General features: G+C 37.3%; 2 protein-coding genes across 2 annotated transcripts; both read right to left on the bottom strand.

Annotated features, from left to right (window-relative positions):
• Window positions 1-859: 859 nt before the first annotated feature.
• Window positions 860-1798, bottom strand: LOC125168843 (olfactory receptor 4F15-like). Its single transcript, XM_047864243.1, has one exon. It carries the CDS (start codon window positions 1793-1795, stop codon window positions 860-862), a length of 936 nt encoding a protein of 311 aa, XP_047720199.1. The 5' UTR covers window positions 1796-1798.
• Window positions 1799-23185: 21387 nt separating this feature from the next.
• On the bottom strand, window positions 23186-24121 carry LOC125168840 (olfactory receptor 4F21-like). Its single transcript, XM_047864240.1, has one exon. It carries the CDS (start codon window positions 24119-24121, stop codon window positions 23186-23188), a length of 936 nt encoding a protein of 311 aa, XP_047720196.1.
• Window positions 24122-24536: the final 415 nt, after the last annotated feature.

A 24536-nucleotide genomic window follows, 5' to 3' on the forward strand; every position in this document is an offset into this window, starting at 1 on the left:
AAACTGAATATGCTTTAATATGTTTGGCTTGTTATCCAAGGCTATCAAACTCAGATATATAAACTCCTGGGAGATGTTTTATCTGACTAAGAAATCATATTCAAGGAAGCCAGGGACTTTAAATATACACTCTTGGGTGATTATTCTTCTTTGGAACAGCTATTATTTCTATGCATTTTTTTTCCCTGGGGAATAAACCAGTTGGTTGAATATTGGAAAGACTTCATTTTTACAATAGTAGAGAGGCAGGCAAAGTGCAAAAAGCTCTGGTTTGTATTTACTAAAGTATCGGTAGCATTAAGGAAACTCTCTCACCTGTAATTCTAATTGAAACCTAAAACTACAATGGCATCCTAAACTGACAGTCAAGTTTGTGTTCCAGGCTCAACATAAGTAACACACAGTTTATTTTGTTCTTATTGTAAGTTAAAATAGGAATTAAAAATATAATTTATGGATTTTGATTTACTCAAAGTCACATTTTATCTATTAAACCCATAAGTTTACTATGAGATATATTTATCATTTTTGAGGTATTTATGATAATGAGAATAAATTCAATAAGCAAGTCCCAGAAAATGTCACTTAGAAAATGGTATTTGAATGTTAAGTTTACTTCTAGAAATCAGTCAGTTTTCTATTCTCATCTCTGTTCTTGATGGAAGTAGATGAGGTCAACTTATTCTCTGTCGTTAGCCAAATAGAGTCACCTCTGATTCAACATTCAGTTTCTACAGATGGGCTTTTATTGAACTATCTCCCCACATGGTGGCTCTTTTCATAGTAATGTCGACAGTCATATGACTTGCAGTGTTCTTGGTGAGCTTGCAGCATGTAGAATCTAGATCTCCATTCATTATTAGATACGACTAGGATGCACAATCCGCTTGCCCAGTCTTCTCATGGCCACTCTCATGTCTTTGTTTCTTAATGTATAGATGGCAGGATTCAAGACGGGGGTGATAGCGAAGTCGACTATGAACAAATACTTATCCAGTGATGATGTAGGGAAAGGCCACACATAGAGAAACATGCATGGCATAAAAAACAAAATCACTACAGTGATGTGAGCTGACAGTGTGACAAATGCTTTGGACAAGTCCCCTGAAGAACGTTTCCAGACAGTGACCAAAATGAAGATATAGGATATAATTAAGGAGAAGAAAGTAGCCATGGATATAAACCCACTATTGGCAATGATTACAAACTCTAGCTTGTAAGTGTCTACACAAGCAAGTTTCATGACGCGAGGAAAATCACAGTAAAAACTATCTACTTCATTAGGGCCACAAAAGGGCAGGTTTATGACAAAAACAAACTGAGATACAGCATGGATTATCCCCACTATCCAGGCAGCCACTACAAAGGAGACACACGTTTTGGGGCTCATGATGGTCAGGTAGTGGAGAGGTTTACAGATTGCGGTGTACCGGTCATATGCCATGGCTATGAGCAGCACCATCTCAACTCCACCCATGACATGAATAAAAAATATCTGTATCATGCATTTTGGAAAGGAAATGATGTTACAGTCAGTGAAAAGATCAGAGATCATTTTGGGCACTGTGGTAGAGGACAGACCTAGATCAAGAAGAGAGAGGTTGGCCAATAGGAAGTACATGGGGGTGTATAAATGAGAATCAATAATTACCGTGAACACAATGAAGAGGTTTCCTAGGATAATTCCCATGTAGAACAGAGAGAAGAACCAAAAGAGAAAAAGGTGCATCTCCCATGAATTTGAAAGACCAATCAATACAAATTCAGATACCACAGAGTCATTTGGTCCATCCATTGGCTCAATCAGTAGAGAAGACGCTGAAGTATTCTGAAGGTAGAAAATAAGGAAGAATTGAGAAATATGGGTACTGAACATTGATATGCTTTTGCCCCTCAATGAATTTGTGGAAGATATGTTGTAATTGCCAAAATGTGAAGCTGGAAAACATACAGAGAAGGTAAATGAAAGGAAGACAAATGAATAGGAGAATTGAGATAATCATAAGTTCAACTAGAGAGAGAAAGAAACAATTATTTGGAAACATGGAGGAATTAGGAGCAAAGAGTAACACTTCCTGGTAAAGAGCCTCTTTACCATGCTCGTTGTGCAATAATTCAGTCTTTCTCAGTCTTTTCCATATGCATTCAGGAAAACATCTTCTGTTTTGTGAATAGTTACCCATAATTTGAATGTTCAAACTCTTAATGATACTTGTACACATTTTCTTGCAGAATGTACTCTCTGACTAATCTTTACTTCACACCTGTGAAATCTTGGGAATTAACACTCATTGTGACCAAGCCAATGAGTAAAAGCCAATGAGTAAAAGAGTGTTGAATGTAAAAGGAGTGGTAACATAAAACGAAAAGGCTTAGTCCTTTGATAGTTTACAATTCTTGTGATTGCAACAAGTCACTTGGAAAATTAAGATACATTTGAGGTCAAATGAACCTCCCAATGCCAAAAAGAGAGTGTCAGAAGACTCCGAAAAATGGCTTTTCAGTACTTTGCTAGGATTGAGAGAGATTTTGTGCTTTTGAAAGGTGTGTTCTAGGATTAATGAGTGGCAATTTAAACACAAAACAGAAATAATTATGCTCACTGAATCAAAATATTTAATTGTGATATACTAAGAGCATGTCAAAACTACTGGATCTCAAGCATCAGGAGAGCTTGTCTTCAAATATTTGAAGCTTAGTTCAGCTAAAATGCTATTTGGAGGTGTGCAGAATTGCTCCCAACAACTTTTTTCCAGGGGAATATCTGTTTTCAGTTTGAATAAGTAGAAAGGATGAAGATATATAAATTCATTTGGACCCATTCATTATTTAATTTAAAGTGAAAAAATAAAAGTACATTTAAGAGATAAGATATTAGAAGATATGCAGAAGGGAATTGAAAAGATTAGTACCAAAATGAGTGTAGCCATTATAAACAATGCAAATTTGGATTTGACATGTCCACTAAATTATAAAGTGACAAAACCTGGTTACAAATGAGTATGTGTTATGTGATATGCTCTTTACAAGTATACACTACAAAAATATGTAAATACATGAACATCTCAAGAAGATCACTGGATCAATGACATTTTAGGTAATTTTAATATTAAAAAACTTGGCCATGTATATTTTGTTTTTTCTATATTGGCCACATGTTTGTAATAAAAACTGTGAAAATGTAGAAAGAGACTCATAAATACAGAGAAGAAACTTGTAGTTGCCAGACAGAAGGGTTGTAGAGGGTTGTAGAGAAAGGGGTGAAGGGAGTGGTGCTCTATCCATCTCTGTCTCTGTTTCTCTCAAATAAATAATAGAGAAGGGCAAGAGAAAAAGAAGCATCTTGTGAGATTTATGGAGAGAGTAGAGAATGCATATATGTGAGAGAGGTAGATTATTACATATTTTTGGTGCTAGATTCATAATTTAAAATTTAAACCATCATTTCTTGGGGGTAAATGACAATTACTGGTATACTATGTAGAAAATCTTGGTGTTTTATGCCTAATTTTAACCAGAACTTTACACGTACATTCAATACATGTGAATGAGTTTGGAGTTAAGGAATATTAATGATAGGCAACTGAATGGCTTTTTATAGAATGCTGGTGTGTTATTTGAAACATGCAAGTCTTACACTGAAAACAATGGGAAAGCATTAATATAAGCTATCTTTATTTTGCTAATCAAATTTTATTCTTCCTAATATTTCCTAAAACAGAATTGACTGAAGAAATCTGTCTAAAGAGAAAAGCTAAAGGTGTGTAGCAAAATCAGACTTACTAGTGACTGCGTGCCATGTTGTGATGATTACCCTGCTTACAGAGGATCCCATCTTTGCTCATGATTTATCAGGAATTGATTCTAGTAATTAGTTTATTCTGAAAGATTGAGTTCATGCTTACAGCATGAGGAGAGGATGAATTCAATCTGCTTAAAATTTTTTTAGTTGTTTTTCTTGCTTAGAAAACATTAAGAATTAGAAATTCTTTGGAGGCAGAGCCTCAAAAGAGTTGGTTTATATTCCTGCTGGATATTTTGACTTTAACATTCAGAACATACAAAACTTTTTATGTAGGTAATGCAGAGAATCAGATAGAACTCAGGTTTTTTTATTTTAGTGATTGAAAATTCCCACTTCTTAAGGAGCCAAGAGCAATTATCACCAACCTAAAACTGAAAACACAGAGAAGCAAAGCTGTCCCAAACTCATTTTGCCAGTGTCTTGTCACTGTTGTACCGTATTTTGAGAACTGATGGATACCAGTTATTAATTCATATTCATTCTTATTCTCTCTTTATTTCTTGACCCAGTCATTGGCTAACATCATCAGATGCTTTATCAAATATGCCAAGTGGAGGGACTCCACTCCAGCATTCCCCATATGAGGACAGAGAATCATTTCCATTTGTGCAGTCGGTTAGGAGCATGAGTGGGAATGGAGTGGGCAAGAAATATTTACCATATTTGGTCTTCACAATAGCAAATGTGAAGTGTCACATAAGATGATGAAGAAAGTGGTGAGAGATACAAGATTCTTGAGGTACCAACCTACCAAAACCAGATATCATAAATGTTAATCTTTTCAGAAATATCTCCTTCATCAGGCTTAATATAATTTTGTGATTAAAATAGTAAGAATAGTGTTCAAGGGACTGGAATAACTGAAGACAGAAGGAAAGTATACAAGTCGAAAAGAAAGAGAGAAAGTGGAATGGAAGAATAAGAGGGGAGAGATTGCTATGGTATTGCTCAACATTAGGAATATTTTTCTAACCTACCTGTTCTGTTCTAGGGTGTGCAGCAGCATTTGTAGAATCTCAATATTTTTGTTTTCTGCTTTGTAGTATAATCACCTTCAAGACAAAAATATATGTTTCTTCCCAGTGAGAATACAGTTAATTAGTGGTAGTAGGTGTTAGTGACCCACTGATATTTCTTAGATTTCTACTAACCAGACTTTTATTGATTTCTCCTGGGTACCAGTTCTATGAGTCATGTTAATTTTCCCAAGAGGAAAAAAAAATATCAGAAGAGTTACTTGGTGATGAAAGGTAAAAAAAGAAGGAAGGTGTTAGAATATCTCCTGTATATCAGGCAAGATAATATGCAGGATGGGTGGAAATAGGTACCATTTAAAACAGGAAATGTGAGCCTACTTAGATTTGCTGATTTGGGAAGAAGGAGAAGTCTACAATTATTGCAGATGCCCTCATTTATGGAGTGGCAGAGAATGAGCCCTATGTATCAATTTTTTTTCCAGAAGAAGCAAAAGACTTTATGCAAGTCTTATATGCATTCATGATTCATTCTCATTCAAGATGTTTTATCTGTTACTTATCCCAAAATTAATCACCAACACTAAAAATGTATTGAATGAATGAATAAATAAATATGTTGGTGTGACTATTCTCTTCTTTAATCATATTGGATTATAACTGGACATAAGTGGTATGGGACCATGCTGAATTGTTGAACAAAAGGAAAAAAGCTTAAAAAATGTAATTCTGGATTAAGAGTTGGAAAATTATGACCTATAGGTCGAATTTGGACCACTGCCTGTTCCTCAAATAAAGTTTATCGGAACACAGCCACAACCACTTGTTCATGTATTGTTTATGGCTCCTTTGTGCTACAACAAGCAGAGTTGCATAGTTTCACCAGACACCATATGGCCCATAAGGTTTGGCCTGTTACACAAGAAACTTGATGACCATACCCGAGCTCATGCAAGTTAGGCAGAAGAAGAGGGAATAGTAGAGGATCGTCCACATCCCTCTTCATCATCTTCATATATATTCAGGAGTAAAGATACAGATGAAGGTTGTGAAGTTAGTAGAAGTCCTGCAGGTCATGCCTCCACATACACTGCCTACACTCAACGGGCACATACTTGTGGGGTCCAGTTCAAACTGAATACGTATAGCTTTTATTTAACAATATTATTTAAAATGATACCACTCCTTCTCATACCTTTCCAAAAAATCAAAGAGGAGGGAGCACTCCAAATGCATTCCATGAGGCCAGCATAATTCCAATATTAAAGCCAGATCAGACACTACTAGAAAAGAAAAGTACAGTTTAGTGCTTCTGATGAACATAGATGCAAAATTTTTGGACAAAATACTGGCAAACTAAATTCAGCAGCACATTAAAAAGATCATTCAGAATGATCAAGTTGGATTTATACCTGGCATGCAAGGAGGGTTCAATGCACAAAAATCAATCAATGTATCACGTTAATATAATGAAAGAAAAAAAATATCATATGATCATCCCAGACGCAGAAAAAGCAGTCAACAAAATTCAACATCATGTTTATAATAAAACATACAGCAAATTAGCCATAGAAGCACATTTCAACATAGTAAAGGCCATATAGGATAAGCCCACTGCTAACATGATACTTGGCGGTGAAAAGTTGAAAGCTTTTACTCTAAGATCAGGAGTAAGACACAGTGCCAATTTTCACCACTTTTATTCAACATAGTTCTGGAAGTCCTAGCTAAAGCAATCAGGTAAGGAAAGATATGAAATCATTAGAATTAGAAAGGAAAAAGTAAAACTGTCTATATTTGCAGATGGTATGATTTTATATATGGGAAATCCTAAAAACTCATCCCAGAAAACAGAGCTACTGAACAAATTCAGTTTAGTGCAGGATACAGAATTAACATTGAGAATTCAGTAGTGTTTCTATACACTAGCAACATATTTTCTGAAGAGGAAATAATGAAATCAATCCCATTTATATTAGCTATAAAAAACTAGGGAATACATTTTACCAAAGAGGTGAAAAATCACTACTTTGGAAACTACAAGGAATTGATAGAAAAGATACAAATAAACAGAAAGGTATCCATGTTCATGGGTTAGAAGAATTAGTGTTGTTGAAATGTCCATACTACCAAAAGCCAACTGTAATTTTGATGCAATGTCTATTAAGATTCCAATGGCATTTTTTACAGAAGTAGAAAAAACTCCTAAGATTTATATGGAACCTCAAAAGATTAAAGAGTCAAATTCTGAGAAAGAACAAAGCAGGAGGCATTACACTTCCTGATTTCAAGCTATTTATAAAGCTACAGTAATTAAAACAGTATGATATTGGCATAAAAACAGACGAATAGGCCAATGGACCAGAATTCAGAGCTCAGAAATAAAGCCAAGCATATACATTCAACTACTATTTGAAAGAAAAATCAAGAACACTCAATGGAAAAGAGACAGTTTCTTTAATTAATGCTGGGAAAATGGGATATTCTCATATAAAAGAATAAAGCTACACCCCTAATTTACACCACTCATGAAAAATAACTTGAAACATTACAGACTTAAATATAAAACCTGAAGCTATGAAACTTCTAGAAGAAAACTTAGGAAAAAAAACTCCAAGATAAGGAGCTTGGTAATGATTTTCTGGAAATATACACCTAAAGCACAAGCACCCAACTCAAAACACACAAGTGGGCCTACATCAAACTAAAAAAGCTTCTGCACAGCGATGGAAAGTATCAACAAAGTGTAAAGACAAATTGTGGGTGGGAAAAAGTGTTTGCAAACCATATCAATTTATTATTTAATATCCAAAAGTTATAAAGGATTCATGCAACTCAATGGTAAAAGCCAAATATTCCAATAAAAAATGGGCAAATCAGGATACGTGGGTGGCTCAGTCGATTAAGCGTCTGAATTCAGCTCAGGTCATGATCTCACAGTTTGTGAGTTTGAGCCCCACATGGGGCTCTGTGCTGACAACTCAGAGCTTGGAGCCTGCTTAACATTCTGTGTCTCCTCTCTCTGCCCCTCCCCTGCTCATGATCTGTCTCTCTCTCAAAAATAAGCATAAGGCAAAGCACATGAATATTCATTTTTTTCCAAAGAAGATGTATGAATGGCCAACAGGGACAGAAAAAGGTGCTCATCACTGGTCATTAGGGGAGTGCAATAAAACTACAATTAAATATCTCCTCATTCCTGTTAAAATGTCCATCAGCAAGAAAACAAACAAACAAAAAAGTAAGAAATGTTGGTATGAATGTGGAGAAAAAGGTACCCTAGCACATTGTTGGTGGGATTGTAAATTGGTAACCCCACTATTATGTATATATATATATATATACATACACATACATATATACATATATATATATCTTCAGCATGGAATATTATTCAGCCATAAAAAGCAATGAAATCCTACTGTTTGAGACAAGATGGATGGATGGATTTGGAAGGTATTATGCTAAGTGAAACAAGAAGGAGAAAGACAAATACTGTATGATCTATGTGGAATTTAAAACAAAAACAGTCGAATCTCAGAAAAAGATAAATTTGTGGTTACTAGATGTGGCGAGGGTGGAGGGGGAATTGGAAGAAAGCAGTTAAAAGATACAAACTTCCAGTTATAAGAGAAATAAGTAGTGGGAGTGTAATGTACAATGTTATGACTATCAATAGCTCTGCTTTATGATACTTGGGAAGTTAAGAGATTAAGTTCAGAGTTCTCATCACAAGGAGAATTTTTCTTCTTATCTCTTTGAGATGATGAATGTTAACTAAACCTATTTCAGTAATCATTTTACATTAAATATAAATCAAACCATCATGTTGTACAACTTAAACTTATACAGTGATATATCTCAATTATTTCTCAATAAACCTTGGGAAAAAGCTCTAACAGTAGGCCTCCCTTATTTGTTGGGGATGAATCCAATAGACCCAATGGATGCTTGAAACTGCAGACAGAACCAAACCCTAGATATACGATGTATTTTCCTGTATGTACATACCCAACTAGGATAAAGTTTAATTTATAAATTTGGCACAGGAAGAGGTTAACAACAGTAGCTACTAATAAAATAGAATAATTATAAGAATATATTGTAATGAAATCTATATGAATGTGTTCTCTTTCTTTCAAATTTTTTTATAAGAAGTATTTTCTTTTTTTCAAAATATTTAATTTTTAGTGAGAGTGAGGGGGGGGGGGTTGGGGCAGAGAGAGATGGAAAGAGACAATCCCAAACAGGGGGCAGCCTGAAACCAGATGCAGGGCTTGAGCTCATGAACTACCATGAAATCACGGCCTGTGACAAAATTAAGAGTTGGAAGCGTAACAGACTGAACCACCCAGGCACTCCTCTTTCAAAATATTTCGATGTGCTATATTCCGCCTTCTTGTTCTTGTGATGATGAGATGATAAAATGCCTATGTGTTGAGATGAAGTGGGGTGAATGATGCATGTAGGCATTATGACATAGTGTTAGAATGCTGTTAACATTCTGATAAGTCATCAGAGGAGGATCATCTGTTTCCAGATTATGGTCAACCATGGGTAACTGAAACCACAAAAGCTGAACTGCAAATAAGAGAGAATTTCTATATTTTTGATACTTTTTTTTGTATTCATTTTCTCTCTAATTCATAATTTCTCCTCTGATCTTTGTGATTTCTTTTGGTCTGCCAAGTTTGGGCTTAGCTTGTTCTTTTTCTAGTTTCCTGGGGTGTAAAAGATTGTTTGAGATCTTTCTTTTTTCTTAATGCAGGCATTTATCAATGTAAATTTTTTTCTTAGGACTATTTTTGCAACACCCCCTAAGCTTTTCTATGTTCTGTTTCCATTGTCATTTGTTTAAAAATAGTTTTTGATTTTCCTTTAGGTTTCTCTGCCCCGTTAGTTGGTCAGAAGTATGTTGTTTAAATCCCACATATTTGCAATTTCCTTTGTTTTCCTCCTGTTACTAATTTCTAGTTCAGATTATTATTGTCAGAAAAGATATTTGGTATGATTTCAGTCTTTTAAAATTTGTTTGGACTTGTTCTGTGGCCTAACATATGATCTATCCTGGAGAATTTTCCATGTCCACTTGAGATTTTGTGTTCTGTTGCTCTGATGAATGTTCTATATATGTCTGTTAAGTCTATTTGGTCTAAAGTGCAGTTCATGTCCAGTGCTTCCTAATTGATTTTTTCTGAGTATTCTATCTAGTGTCGAAGGTGGGGGTGTTGAATCCCTCTGCTATTTTTTGTGTTGTTTTCTATTTAACCCCTCATATCTGTTAGTATTTGCTTAATATATTTAGGTGGTATGATGTTCTGGGCATATGTATATATAGGAGAATATATATATATATATATATGTGTGTGTGTGTGTGTGTGTGTGTGTGTGTGTGTGTGTGTGATATATGTTTATGATTGTTACAGACTTACAATGAGCGGTCTCCTTTGTCATTATATAATGACCTTATTTGTTCTTGTTACAGGTTTTGACTTAAAGTCTATTTTGTCTAAGTATAGCTACCTCTGCTTTTATTTATTTTTTTTTCTTTTGGTTTCCATTTGCATGGATATCTTTTTCTGTTCCTTTACTTTGTGACTTTGTATGTTCTTAAAGCTGAAGTTAGTCTCTTGTAGGCAGCATATAGTTGGGTTTTGTTTTTTTAGTCATTCAGCCACTTAGGCCTTTTGATTGGAGAGTTTAATCCATTTACATTTTAGAGTAATTATTGACAGGCTAGGACTTCCTAATGTCAGAAAGGATTCTAAAGGACAATGCCATCTTATTTATTGTTTTATTATGTGTTGTAGTTCCCTGTACTTTTCTTCCTCTTTTGCTGTCCCCCCCTTTTATTTGGTGAGCTGGTGATTTACCATAATGGTATGCTTCAATTCCCTTCTCTTTATCTTTTGTGTATCTACTCTAGATTTTTGCCTTGTAGTTACTATGGGGTTGCTTACAACATCTTAGAGATATAACAGTCTATTTTAAGGTGATAGCAATGTAACTTCAGTTACATAAAAAATTCTCTTTTTGCTCTTGAAAATGATAACCCTCCACCTTGAGATTTTGTGTTTTTTAAAGTGAGAATAGTTACGTTTTGTTACTCATCAATCATTTCAGGAAAAACACAAATATTTGTGCGCTGTCTGCCTTGGGCATTTCCTAACTGGCTAGAATTCATCAAAGCTTCAAGTTTGCACAGGATTTGGGGGAAATTTGGTTTAATTTTTTATGTTCATGGATTTCTTTTCTTCTATATACATTCTTTGTGGGATAACTTTATAAAGACTTTAGCCATTCTAAGAATGGCCATGTAAATATAATTCAGTCCTTATTTTTTATCCTACAACATTTTCTCTTTTTTTAAATGTTTATTTTTGAGAGAGAGAGAGCCTGCAAGCCACATGAGCAGGGGGAGGGGCAGTAAGTAGGAAGCCGTAGGGTCTGAAGCAGTCTCTGTGCTGACAGCAGAGGGCCCCATGTGGGGCTCAAACTCACCCTGAGCCTAAGTTGGATGCTTAAGTGACTAACCTGCCCAGGCAGCCTCTGTTCTACAACATTTTCTTATCACTTCCCATGGAATGCAGTGTCCTGTAAGAGACAGCTTTGTAACACATTTCAGTAAGGGTTTGAGGAGCCTGCCTTTGAAGTTGGCTGCTCTTCTAGCCTTGACTCCTCTCTCAGCACATGCTCTTACATGAGGGGTATTTGTTTGTCTGCTCCCCCCAGCTTGGCAGGATAGAATGTTGCTAACCAAGTTTTCCTAATGGACACAACCTGCTGACCACCCCACCAAATCAGCAGATCATACGGTAGCATACACCTGTCCATTGCAGAGGTCATGGGATAGTGATTTGAAAATCTTAACCCCTCATTTTTTTTCCTAATCATTAGGCCATACTCATTTTTCTTTTTTTAAAAAAAAATTTAATTTTAACTCCAGGTAACATACAGTGTTATTTACATTAGTTTCGGGTGTACAATATAGTGATTCAACACTTCTGTACAACACCCAGTGTTCATCAAGACAAGTGTACTCCTTAATTGCCATCACCTATTTAACGCTCTCCTCACCCCCCTCTAGTAGCCATCAGTTTGTTCTCTATAATTAAGAGTTTATCTCTTGGTTTCTCTCTTTTTCCCTTTGCTCATTTAGTTAACTTCCACATGTGAGTGAAATCATATGGTGTTTGTCTTTCTGTGACTGACTTATTTCACTTAGCATTATACCCATGGCTCCCTCCATGTCATTCTTGAAACCTTCAGTAATTACTTATTCATTTAGCAGAGTTTTTGTTGTTGTTGATTAAGATTTTTTTAAAATATATAAACTGTTAGGTCATCTGAAAACAAGGACAATTTTATATCTTTCCTCTAAATCTGTATACTCTTCTTTTGTTTTTTTTTTTGTGTCTGATTGCATTAACAAGGTCTACTAGTACAATGTGGTAAGGTAAGTACAATGTAGGAGTGGTAAGATGGGTTATTCTTGCCCAGTATATCAGTGGGAAAGACTTGAGTTTCTCACTAGCAACTATGATGTTAGCTGTAGGTTTTTAAATTTATTTATTTTGTGTGTGTGTGTGTGTGTGTGTGTGTGTGTGCATGTGTATAACCTTTATCATGTTGCAAAAATTTCCCTCTGTTCCAATTTATTTTTATTATTTTTTTTTCAATATATGAAATTTATTGTCAAATTGGTTTCCATACAACACCCAGTGCTCATCCCAAAAGGTGCCCTCCTCAATACCCATCACCCACCCTCCCCTCCCTCCCACCCCCCATTAACCCCCAGTTTGTTCTCAGTTTTTAATTGTCTCTTATGCTTTGGCTCTCTCCCACTCTAACCTCTTTTTTTTTTCCTTCCCCTCCCCCATGGGTTTCTGTTAAGTTTCTCAGGATCCACATATGAGTGAACACATATGGTATCTGTCTTTCTCTGTATGGCTTATTTCACTTAGCATCACACTCTCCAGTTCATCCACATTACTACAAAGGGCCATATTTCATTTTTTCTCATTGCCACATAGTATTCCATTGTGTATATAAACCACAATTTCTTTATCCATTCATCAGTTGATGGACATTTAGGCTCTTTCCACAATTTGGCTATTGAGAGTGCTGCTATAAACATTGGGGTACAAGTGGCCCTATGCATCATTACTCCTGTATCCCTTGGGTAAATTCCTAGCAGTGCTATTGCTGGGTCATAGGGTAGGTCTATTTTTAATTTTCTGAGGAACCTCCACACTGTTTTCCAGAGGGGCCGCACCAGTTTGCATTCCCACCAACAGTGCAAGAGGGTTCCCGTTTCTCTACATCCTCGCCAGCATCTATAGTCTCCTGATTTGTTCATTTTGGCCACTCTGACTGGCGTGAGGTGATATCTGAGTGTGGTTTGGAATTGTATTTCCCTGATAAGGAGCGACGTTGAGCATCTTTTCATGTGCCTGTTGGCCATCCGGATGTCTTTAGAGAAGTGTCTATTCATGTTTTCTGCCCATTTCTTCACTGGGTTATTTGTTTTTCGGATGTGGAGTTTGGTGAGCTCTGTATAGATTTTGGATACTAGCCCTTTGTCTGATATGTCATTTGCAAATATCTCTTCCCATTCCATTAGTTGCCTTTTAGTTTTGTTGATTGTTTCCTTTGCTGCGCAGAAGCTTTTTATCTTCATAAGGTCCCAGTAGTTCATTTTTGCTTTTAATTCCCTTGCCTTTGGGCATGTGTCGAGTAAGAGATTGCTACGGCTGAGGTCAGAGAGGTGTTTTCCAACTTTCTCCTCTAGGGTTTTGATGGTTTCCTGTCTCACATTCAGGTCTTTTATCCATTTTGAGTTTATTTTTGTGAATGGTGTGAGAAAGTGGTCTAGTTTCAACCTTCTGCATGTTGCTGTCCAGTTCTCCCAGCACCATTTGTTAAAGAGACTGTCTTGTTTCCATTGGATATTCTTTCCTGCTTTGTCAAAGAGTAGTTGGCCAAACGTTTGTGGGTCTAGTTCTGGGGTTTCTATTCTCTTCCATTGGTCTATGTGTCTGTTTTTGTGCCAATACCATGCTGTCTTGATGAGGACAGCTTTGTAGTAGAGGCTAAAGTCTGGGATTGTGATGCCTCCTGCTTTGGTCTTCTTCTTCAAAATTACTTTGGCTATTCTGGGCCCTTTGTGGTTCCATATGAATTTTAGGATTGCTTGTTCTGGTTTCGAGAAGAATGCTGGTGCAATTTTGATTGGGATTGCATTGAATGTGTAGATAGCTTTGGGTAGTATTGACATTTTGACAATATTTATTCTTCCAATCCATGAGCAGGAATGTCTTTCCATTTCTTTATATCTTCTTCAATTTCCTTCATAAGCTTTCTATAGTTTTCAGCATACAGATCTTTTACATCTTTGGTTAGATTTATTCCTAGGTATTTTATGCTTCTTGGTGCAGTTGTGAATGGGATCAGTTTCTTTATTTGTCTTTCTGTTGCTTCACTGTTAGTGTATAAGAATGTAACTGATTTCTGTACATTGATTTTGTATCCTGCAACTTTGCTGAATTCATGTATCAGTTCTAGCAGATTTTGGTGGAGTCTATCGGATTTTCCATGTATAGTATCATGTCATCTGCAAAAAGCGAAAGCTTAACTTCATCTTTGCCAATTTTGATGCCTTTGATTTCCTTTTGTTGTCTGATTGCTGATGCTAGAACTTCCAATACTATGTTAAACAACAGCGGTGAGAGTGGCCATCCCTGTCGTGTCCTGATCTCAAGGACAAAGCTCTCAGTTTTTCCCCATTGAGGATGATGTTAGCTGTGGGCTTTTCATAAATGGCTTTTATGATCTTTAAGTATGTTTCTTCTATACCGACTTTCTCAAGGGTTTTTATTAAGAAAGGGTGCTGAATTTTGTCAAAGGCCTTTTCTGCATCGATTGACAGGATCATATGGTTCTTATCTTTTCTTTTATTAATGTCATGTATCACGTTGATTGATTTGCGAATGTTGAACCAGCCCTGCATTCCAGGAATGAATCCCACTTGATCATGGTGAATAATTCTTTTTATATGCAGTTGAATTCGATTTGCTACTATCTTCTAGAGAATTTTTGCCTCCATATTCATCAGGGATATTGGCCTGTAGTTCTCTTTTTTTGCTGAGTCTCTGTCTGGTTTAGGAATCAAAGTAATACTGGCTTCATAGAATAAGTCTGGAAGTTTTCCTTCCCTTTCTATTTCTTGGAGTAGCTCGAGAAGCATAGGTATTATATCTGCTTTAAACGTCTGGTAGAACTCCACTGGGAAGTCATCTGGTCCTGGACTCTTATTTGTTGGGAGATTTTTGATAACTGATTCAGTTTCTTCGTTGGTTATGGGTCTGTTCAAGCTTTCTATTTCCTCCTGATTGAGTTTTGGAAGTGTGTGGTTGTTTAGGAATTTGTCCATTTGTTCCAGGTTGTCCAATTTGTTGGTGTATAATTTTCATAGTATTCCCTGATAATTGTTTGTATCTCTGAGGGATTGGTTGTAATAATTCCATTTTCATTCATGATTTTATCTATTTGGGTCATCTCCCTTTTCTTTTTGAGAAGCCTGGCTAGAGGTTTGTCAATTTTGTTTATTTTTTCAAAATAAAGAAAATTTTTTTTTCAAAAAACTCTTGGTTTCGTTGATCTGCTCTACAGTTTTTTTAGATTCTATATTGTTTATTTCTGTTCTGATCTTTATTATTTCTGTTCTTCTGCTGGGTTTAGGCTGCCTTTGCTGTTCTGCTTCTATTTTCTTTAGGTGTGCTGTTAGATCTTGTATTTGGGATTTTTCTTGTTTCTTGAGATAGGCCTGGATTGCAATATATTTTCCTCTCAGACTGCCTTCGCTGCATCCCAAAGCTTTTGGATTGTTGTATTTTCATTTTTGTTTGTTTCCATATATTTTTTAATTTCTTCTCTAACTGCCTGGTTGACCCACTGATTCTTTAGTAGGGTGTTCTTTAACCTCCATGCTTTTGGAGGTTTTCCAGACTTTTTCCTGTGGTTGATTTCAAGCTTCATAGCATTGTGGTCTGAAAGTATGCATGGTATAATTTCAATTTTTGTGTAGTTATGAAGGGCTGTTTTGTGACCCAGTATATGATCTATCTTGGAGAATGTTCCATGTGCACTCGAGAAGAAAGTATATTCTGTTGCTTTGGGATGCAGAGTTCTAAATATATCTGTCAAGTCCATCTGATCCAATGGATCATTCAGGGCCCTTGTTTCTTTATTGACCGTGTGTCTAGATGATCTATCCATTTCTGTAAGTAGAGTGTTAAATTTCCCTGCAATTACCACATTCTTATCAATAAGGTTGCTTATGTTTATGAGTAATTGTTTTATATATTTGGGTGCTCCCGTATTCGGCACATAGACATTTATAATTGTTAGCTCTTCCTGATGGATAGACCCTGTAATTATTATATAATGCCCTTCTTCATCTCTTGTTACAGCCTTTAATTTAAAGTCTAGTTTGTCTGATATACGTATGGTTACTCCAGCTTTCTTTTGGCTTCCAGTAGTATGACAAATAGTTCTCTATCCCCTCACTCTCAATCTAAAGGTGTCCTCAGATCTAAAATGAGTCTCTTGTAGACAGCAAGTAGATGGGTCTTTTTTTTTTATCCATTCTGATACCCTATGTCTTTTGTTTGGTGCATTTAATCCGTTTACATTCAGTGTTATAGAAAGATACGGGTTTAGAGTCATTGTGATGTCTGTATGTTTTATGCTTGTAGCGATGTCTCTGGTACTTCGTCTCACCGGATCCCCCTTAGGATCTCTTGTAGGGCTGGTTTAGTGGTGACGAATTCCTTCATATTTTGTTTATTTGGAAAGACCTTTATCTCTCCTTGTATTTTAAATGACAGACTTGCTGGATAAAGGATTCTCAGCTTCATATTTTTTCTGTTCAACACTTTGAAGATCTCATGCCAATCCTTTCTGGCCTGCCACGTTTCAAAAGAGAGATCAGTCACGAGTCTTATAGGTCTCCCTTTATATGTTAGAGACTGTTTATCCCTAGCTGCTGTCAGAATTTTCTCCTTATCCTTGTATTTTGCCAGTTTCACTATGATATGTCATGCAGAAGATTGATTCAAGTTAGGTCTGAAGGGAGTTCTCTGTGCCTCTTGGATTTCAATGCCTTTTACCTTCCCCAGTTCAGGGGAGTTCTCAGCTATTATTTCTTCAAGTACCCCTTCAGCACCTTTCCCTCTCTCTTCCTCCTCTGGGATACCAATTTTGCGTATGTTATTTCTTTTTAGTGTATCACTTAGTTCTCTAATTTCCTCCTCATACTCCTGGATTTTTTTATCTCTCTTTTTCTCAGCTTCTTCTTTTTCCATAATTTTATCTTCTAGTTCACCTATTCTCTCCTCTGCCTCTTCAAGCCGAGCTGTGGTCATTTCCATTTTATTTTGCATCTTGTTTAAAGCATTTTTCAGCTCCTCCTGACTATTGCTTAGTCCCTTGATCTCTGTAGCAAGAGATTCTCTGCAGATCTCTATACTGTTTTCAAGCCTAGCGATTAATTTTATGACTATTATTTTAAATTCACTTTCTGTTATATTATTTAAATCCTTTTTGATGAATTCATTAGCTGTTGTTATTTCCTGGAGATTCTTTTGAGGAGAATTCTTCCATTTGGTCATTTTGGATAGTCCCTGGAGTGGTGGGGACCTGCAGGGCATTTCCCCTGTGCTGTGGTGTATAATTGGAGTTGGTGGGCGGGGCTGCAGTCAGACCTGATGTCTGCCCCCAGCCCACCACTGGGGCCACAGTCAGACTGGTGTGTGCCTTCTCTTCCCCTCTCCTCGGGGGCGGGATTCACTGTGGGGTGGTGTGGCCCGTCTGGGCTACTTGCACACTGCCAGGCTTGTGGTGCTGGGGATCTGGCTTAGCTGGGGTGGTAGGCAAGTTGCACAGGGGCAGGAGGGGCAGGCTTAGCTCGCTTCTCCTCTGGTGATCCACTTCAGGAGGGGCCCTGTGGCACCAGGAGGTAGTCAGACCCGCCGGAGGGATGGATCCGCAGAAGCACAGCGTTGAGTGTTTGCATGGAGCAAGCAAGTTCCCTGGCAGGAACTGCTTCCCCTCGGGATTTTGCCCTGGGGGATGGCGAGGGAGATGGCACTAGCGGGCCGCCCCTCCGTCCAGGCTCCCTCCCGCCAATCTGTGGAATGTGCACTGCGTCTCTGCCCTTCCTACCCTCTTCCTTGGGCCTCTTGTCTGCGCTTGGCTCTGGAGACTCCATTCTGCTAGTCTTCTGGTGGTTTTCTGGGTTATTTAGGGAGGTGAGGTGGAATCTAAGTGATCAGCAGGATGCATGGTGAGCCCAGCGTCCTCCCACCTCGCCATCTTCTTTATTATTATTTTTTTTAACGTTTATTTATTTTTGAGACAGTGAGAGACAGAGCTTGAATGGGAGAGGGTCAGAGAGAGAGAGGGAGACACAGAATCGGAAACAGGCTCCAGGCTCTGAGCTGTCAGCACAGAGCCCAACGCGGGGCTTGAACTCACGAACCGCGAGATCATGACCTGAGCCGAAGTTGGACGCTTAACTGACTGAGCCACCCAGGTGCCCCCCCTGTGTTCCAATTTAACCTAGAGTTATTACCATAAATTGGTGTTGGATTTTGCAAATGCTTACACTTACATGTAAGCATGCATTAACATATATATGTAAATATATACACACATATATGAATAATATATAAACCTAGGCATATATAATTGAGTACATTGTTGCTATTATTATTTAAACAGTTATCTGTAAGATCAATTAAATATAAGGAAAATAAGTTTTTATTTTATTTTCACTTATTCCATTTTCTATGCTTTTCCTTTCTTTGTGTAGATGGAATTTCTGACCTATATTATTTTCCTTCTCTCAAATGAATTTCTTTTAACAGTTTTTTCAATGCAGGTCTAGGCACAAATTCCCTCAATTTTTACTTGTCTGAGAAAGTCTCTGTTCTTTACTTTTGAAGGATAATTTTGCGAGGTATAGAATTCTAGGGTTTTTCCCCTCAATATATTAAATATTTCACTCTATTCTCTTCTTGCTTGCGTGGTATCCGAGGAGAAGTTGGATATGGTTCTTCAGTTTATTTTTTTATACATAAAGGTTTTTTTTCCCCTGTGACTTCTATTATGGATTTTTTTAAAGTTTATTTATTTGTTTTGAGAGAGAGAGAGGGAGAGAGAGAGAGAGAGAGAGAGGGAGGGAGGGAGGGAGGGAGTATAAGCAAGTTGGGGAGGGGCAGAGAGTCCCCACTGAGCTTTTCTCTTTCTGAAATTCCCATTATGCATAAATCACACCTTTTTTAGTTATCCCACAGTCCTTAGTCTGTTCTTTTTTAAATTCTTTGTTCCCTTTGCTCTTTAGTTTTCAAAGATCCTATTGATATATGATCTAGTTCAGAGATTGTTTCCTCACCCATGTCCCACCTACTGATGAGCCCATCAAGGTCACTTTTCATGTCTGTTGCATTGTTTTTGATCTTTAGCATTTCTTTTTTGTTCTGAGGATTTCCATCCCTTTGCTTATATTGGCCCTCTGTTCTCACATGCCATCTATCCATTGGAGCCCTTAGCATATTAATCAGTTATCTTAAGTTTCTTGTCCTAGAATTCCAACATCCCTGCTGTATCTAGCTCTGAAGCTAGTTTTGTCTCTTGGTTTTTTTTGTTGTTGTTGTTGTTGTTTTTTGTTTTTTTTTTTTGTTTTTTTTTTTTGCCTCTTAGTATGACTTGTAATTTTTTCTTGATGCTGACATGATGTACTGGGCAAAAGAACTGTTGTAAATTGGCCTTCGTTAATGTGGTGCAGTGTGGGTGGAGGAAAAGCACTATGTAGTCTGATGATTAGGGCTTAGGCTTTTAATGAGCCTATGCCTCTGGACTGTGAACTCCACAGGTGTTTCTGTTTTTTTTTGTTTTGTTTTCTTTTCTTTTTGTTTTTGTCTTTTGTTTGTTTGTTTGTTTGTTTTTTCAATCCTTACGAGGGACAGAATGGCAAGCATGGGTTGGAGTTGGGTATTTGCCTTCTCCAGGTCAGTTAGGCTCTTATAAATACCTCAGTAGTTTAGATTCTGGTTTGCTAGTTTCCCAAGGGCAGGGATTCTTAAGAAAAGAGTATTGTGGTGTATTTCAAAATATTTCCTTTTCCTCTTCCTCTGCCAGAAACCTGAGGGGATTTTTCTCAGATATTTACTAGGGAATCTGATCAAGCTATTGCAAGTAAACCTCATAATATTTTTGGGACCCCCTATGGCTGGTTTCCCCTGGATAGGTTTTAACTTTCAAAATTGCCTGTACTGAGACTCCAGAAATTCATCAATTATGGCTTACATTTGTTACCCAGCTCTCATTCCCACAGCAGTTTCTGGTTGTTTGTGTCTGCTCTAATAAGCCATGACAACCTATATGTGTCTGTGTCTCTAATCTTGGAGACAGTGGTTTGTTCTGTGTCCTCTCGTTGCTTTTTGAATTCAAGAATTGTTGATTTTTCACTTTTTTCTACCTTCTATTTGTTGTTAGAATGGAATCATGTCCAGGCTCCTTATATGCAGAACTAGGAACCAGAAACCTTTATATTTGTTTTTTATAAATTTAAATGTAGTGTAGTAAAATATAGTCTTTTCCTTTTTCATGTTTTCTATTTGTTTTGCCTTGCCTAAAATTCCAAAAATTTATGCCACAATTATATAAATATGACACTATTAAAACGTGCTTTATAATATAATTTTTAAATAATTTTATCCAATTTATTTATTTTGAAGAGTATGTATGTGATTTTTTTATATGAAGAATGTAACTTTTGGTTCAAATTCTTAATTTTTGTGATTATGTGGATTTATTCACCTCTGTTTTGAGAATCCTCCTTTATTATAGGATAAAAATTAAATCTCATCTGAAGTCTCATTGAGAAGTCTTTGCATGGGTTCTTTGCATGGGTTCCTACTTCTCAGTTAAGCAGTTATAGTGACAGCCACTATTGAATGTTTGTTCTTTTCAGAAGTACAGACGGATGCTAAACCCTTGATGTGGTTTCATCAGTTGGTGCTTTTAGCCAGCAACTTGATGGCTAGTTGTTCACATTAGGTTCTTTTCATGCTGTAAGAACAGCAGATAGTTCTTATTGGGATAAACATCTTTTCCGGGGCAACTGGGTGACTCAGTTGGTCGAGCATCCAACTTTGGCCCAGGTCATGATATTGTGGTCTATTAGTTTGAGCCTTGCATCAGGCTCTGTGCTGACAGCTCTGGGCCTGGAGCCTGCTTTGGATTCCGGGTCTTCCTATTTCTCTCTCTGTGTACTCCTCCACTGCTTGCACTCTGTCTCTCTCTCTCAAAAATAAATAAGCCTTAAAAAATTAAAAAAAAACAAAAAACAAAACATGTTTTCCAAGTATGGTTTTGACTATCCTTACAGCAGTACCTTGGCCACTAAGCGATCCAAAGACACACAGAATGTCTAATGTCTTTCACAACATTGCTTTGGACAAAGAAGTATCTTGAAAGAATAACAGTGAGCACACAACCAACTGATCCACTAGGGCAATAGATGGCATTATGCAAAAGCTGTCAGACTAATAGAACATGGGAACAGCCTTTTAAAAATGCAAGTAAAGGTGCGAGTAAGTGTGCTTGGTGATAATACTTTGTGCTTTAACTTGTGGTACATACTTTGAACCAATGGGCATTATAAGGTATTGTATTCCAAAATGCAGAGGTCTGGAAACCCAAGGTAGTCAGTGAGAGTTGCTCAATTCACCACCACTTCCTTGGAGAATTTGAGCTTTCTGGACCTACAACTTGAACCTCTGCTGGGGTGGTGTATGTTTCTTCTGGGGACAGAGTAAGCATTTTAATAAAGCTAAAATTTTAGTAGCTCCCTGGTCATTTAGGTTTCCTTGTGTTTATAGATCAGCAGACAAAAAACAGTTACTACCATGCCAGATATAATTAACCTTCATTATCACCGAGAAGTAGAATGTCTGCTATATGTGGTGATAACTCTAAATGAGCAGTTGCAGTAATTACAGCCTGACAAAAGCACGGTAATCATGGATTTAACCTTCATTGGTAGGAAGTGTGGATCTGGACAAGTGATCTAGATCAGCATAAGTACAGAAAATATGTGACGGAAATCTAGAATGGATTAGGGAGGAAGAAGATAGCGATTATCTTCCTGGAAACGTGCAATGATGGAACCCATTAACACTTGTTTCATTAACACTCCTGCATTTGAACAATCAATGATGGAGTGATTTTACATGGAATGTGAATGCCTCTAAGCATGGGAAGATGTGGAGTGTTTGTGATGCTTTTGATGCCACACACATATCCCTCTGCACTTAATATTCCTAAGAATATGGGGAGCCTGGGTGGCTCAGTCGGTTGAGCTTCCGACTTCGGCTCAGGTCATGATCTCACAGTCTGTGAGTTCGAGCCCTGCATCGGGCTCTGTGCTGATGGCTCAGAGCCTGGAGCCTGCTTCGGATTCTGTGTCTCCCTCTCTCTCTGCCCCTTCCCTGCTCATGCTCTGTCTCTCTCTGTCTCAAAAATAAATAAAAACATTAAGAAAAAAAAGAATGTAAGATTGTTTTATACCATGAGCTGCAAAAATTTTCTGCCTGAGTACTTTTCTTTGGTTATCAGAACTACTCAACTTACTACGTGGGGAAGCCTGGAACTGCCATGGGGTCATTGCCTCAGAACTACCCCAACACAGAAATACAGCTACTTAGTCTCTTAAGTGAAACAACTGTATATTATAGGATATGTACATTCTCCTAGAGAGCCATAGCAGAATTGAACCCCAATGGCCACATAGTAGAATACCCATTAATATACCCTCTGTTGGCATCTGTGTTTTTCCTGTCCCATTTCTCCACTTATGAAAAAAATGTGTTCCTGGTGCCCCATCCAAATAAACTCTGGGCCTTGAATTTGTCTCTGTGTCTTCTTTTAAAGAATAAGAAAAGCCATTGGGCCATACACACATACATACATACAGCACACACACAGCAATTTAATGTGATGGACATTCATCCATTCATAATAACAAATTTACAAGTTAGTTTTAAAGCTTATGAATAGCAGAAACAGTGTTATTACATTTTTATTGGCAAAATAACCAAAAATTCAAAATTAAAATGTTGTCAGATTATGCTATTCTCTGTTAGAATATCAATTCTTTGTATGATGAATTTACAACTTCATGAGAGTTTTGGTAATGATCTTATACTTCACAGATGAATTAGTAGCAGTAGTAGTGGCAGATGATGTTTGTGCAGGATGTGTTAAATTTGAGGTGCTTATATAGGGATGGGTCAGCGTGCAGTAGGGTGTTTAGTTTTAGAGCTCTCTGAAAAAGATGTAGTCAACAAAATTTGGAGTTAGATATCCTTTTGTGCAGTCTTTTTATAGATAACCTTATGTCTTTGTTCCTTAGTGTATAGATAACAGGATTCAAGACAGGGGTAATAGCGAAGTCTACAACGAACAGATTTTTATCAATTGAAGGTGGGGGAGAAGGCCAGACATACAGAAACATGCATGGAGTGAAAAACAAAAACACCACAGTGATGTGAGCTGACAAAGTGACAAATGCCTTGGATAATTCTCCTGAAGAACGTTTCCAGACAGTGATCAAAATGAATGAATAGGAAAGGATTAGCAGGAAGAAGGTGCCCATGCTCATGAAGCCACTGTTGGCAGTAACGATAAACTCAAACTTGGCCGCATCTGTGCATGCAAGTTTTATGATCTTAGGAAAGTCACAGTAAAAGCTGTCCACTTTATTAGGACCACAAAAAGGCAAGTTTATAACAAACAAAAACTGAGACATAGCATGGATCACCCCAGTTACCCACCCAGTGATTACAAATGAAACACATATTTTAGGGTTCATGATGCTCAGGTAGTGAAGAGGCTTACAGATTGCTGTGCACCTGTCAAATGCCATGGCTATGAGTAACACCATCTCCACTCCTCCTATGATGTGGATGAAGCATATCTGTGTCATACAACTTTGGAAAGAAATTACTTTGTATTCATTTAAGAGGTCTGTGATTATCTTTGGAACTGTAGTAGAGGAAAGACCCACATCAATGAGGGACAGGTTGGCCAGCAGGAAGTACATGGGAGAATGTAGGTGAGAATCAAAAATTACCAAAAACAAAATAAAAAGGTTTCCCAAGATGACCCCTAAATACAGCAAAGAACATATCAAAATAAGAAAAAGTTTTTTTTCCCAAGAGCAAGAAAGGGCCAGTAACACAATTTCAGTGACCACAGAGTCATTTAGTCCACCCATTGACGGGGACAGGAGAGCTGATTTTCAAGTGACCTGAGGATAAAAATTAAAAACAGTAAGCATCATGGGCAGAAAGATAGATTCCCTATTTGCCTTGCTAATTAGGTTAGATATAATTCACTGAGAAAAGAAAAATGAATTTGGAAGAAAGAAAGTTAACAGCAAATTTATTATGGAGAGGGGATATGTGGGGGCACCTGGGTGGCTCAGTGGGTTAAGCATCTGACTTTAGCTCAGGTCATGATCTCGCAGTTCATGGGTTCAAGCTCTGTGCTCCAACGTCAGGCTCTGTGCTGCCAGCTTAGAGTCCTGTGCTGCCTGCTCAGAGCCTGGAGCCTGCTTCGGAATCTGTGTCCCCACCACCCTCTCAAAAATAAATAAACATTAAAATAATAAAGGGGATATGTGAGGAAAA

This window comes from Prionailurus viverrinus, chromosome B3, assembly GCF_022837055.1.
Source record: "Prionailurus viverrinus isolate Anna chromosome B3, UM_Priviv_1.0, whole genome shotgun sequence".
Taxonomy (NCBI): domain Eukaryota; kingdom Metazoa; phylum Chordata; class Mammalia; order Carnivora; family Felidae; genus Prionailurus; species Prionailurus viverrinus.

Bases quoted from the DNA above. Each gene is read 5' to 3' on its own strand.
- LOC125168843 (XM_047864243.1), bottom strand. From the start codon at position 1,795: ATGGATGGACCAAATGACTCTGTGGTATCTGAATTTGTATTGATTGGT.
- LOC125168840 (XM_047864240.1), bottom strand. From the start codon at position 24,121: ATGGGTGGACTAAATGACTCTGTGGTCACTGAAATTGTGTTACTGGCC.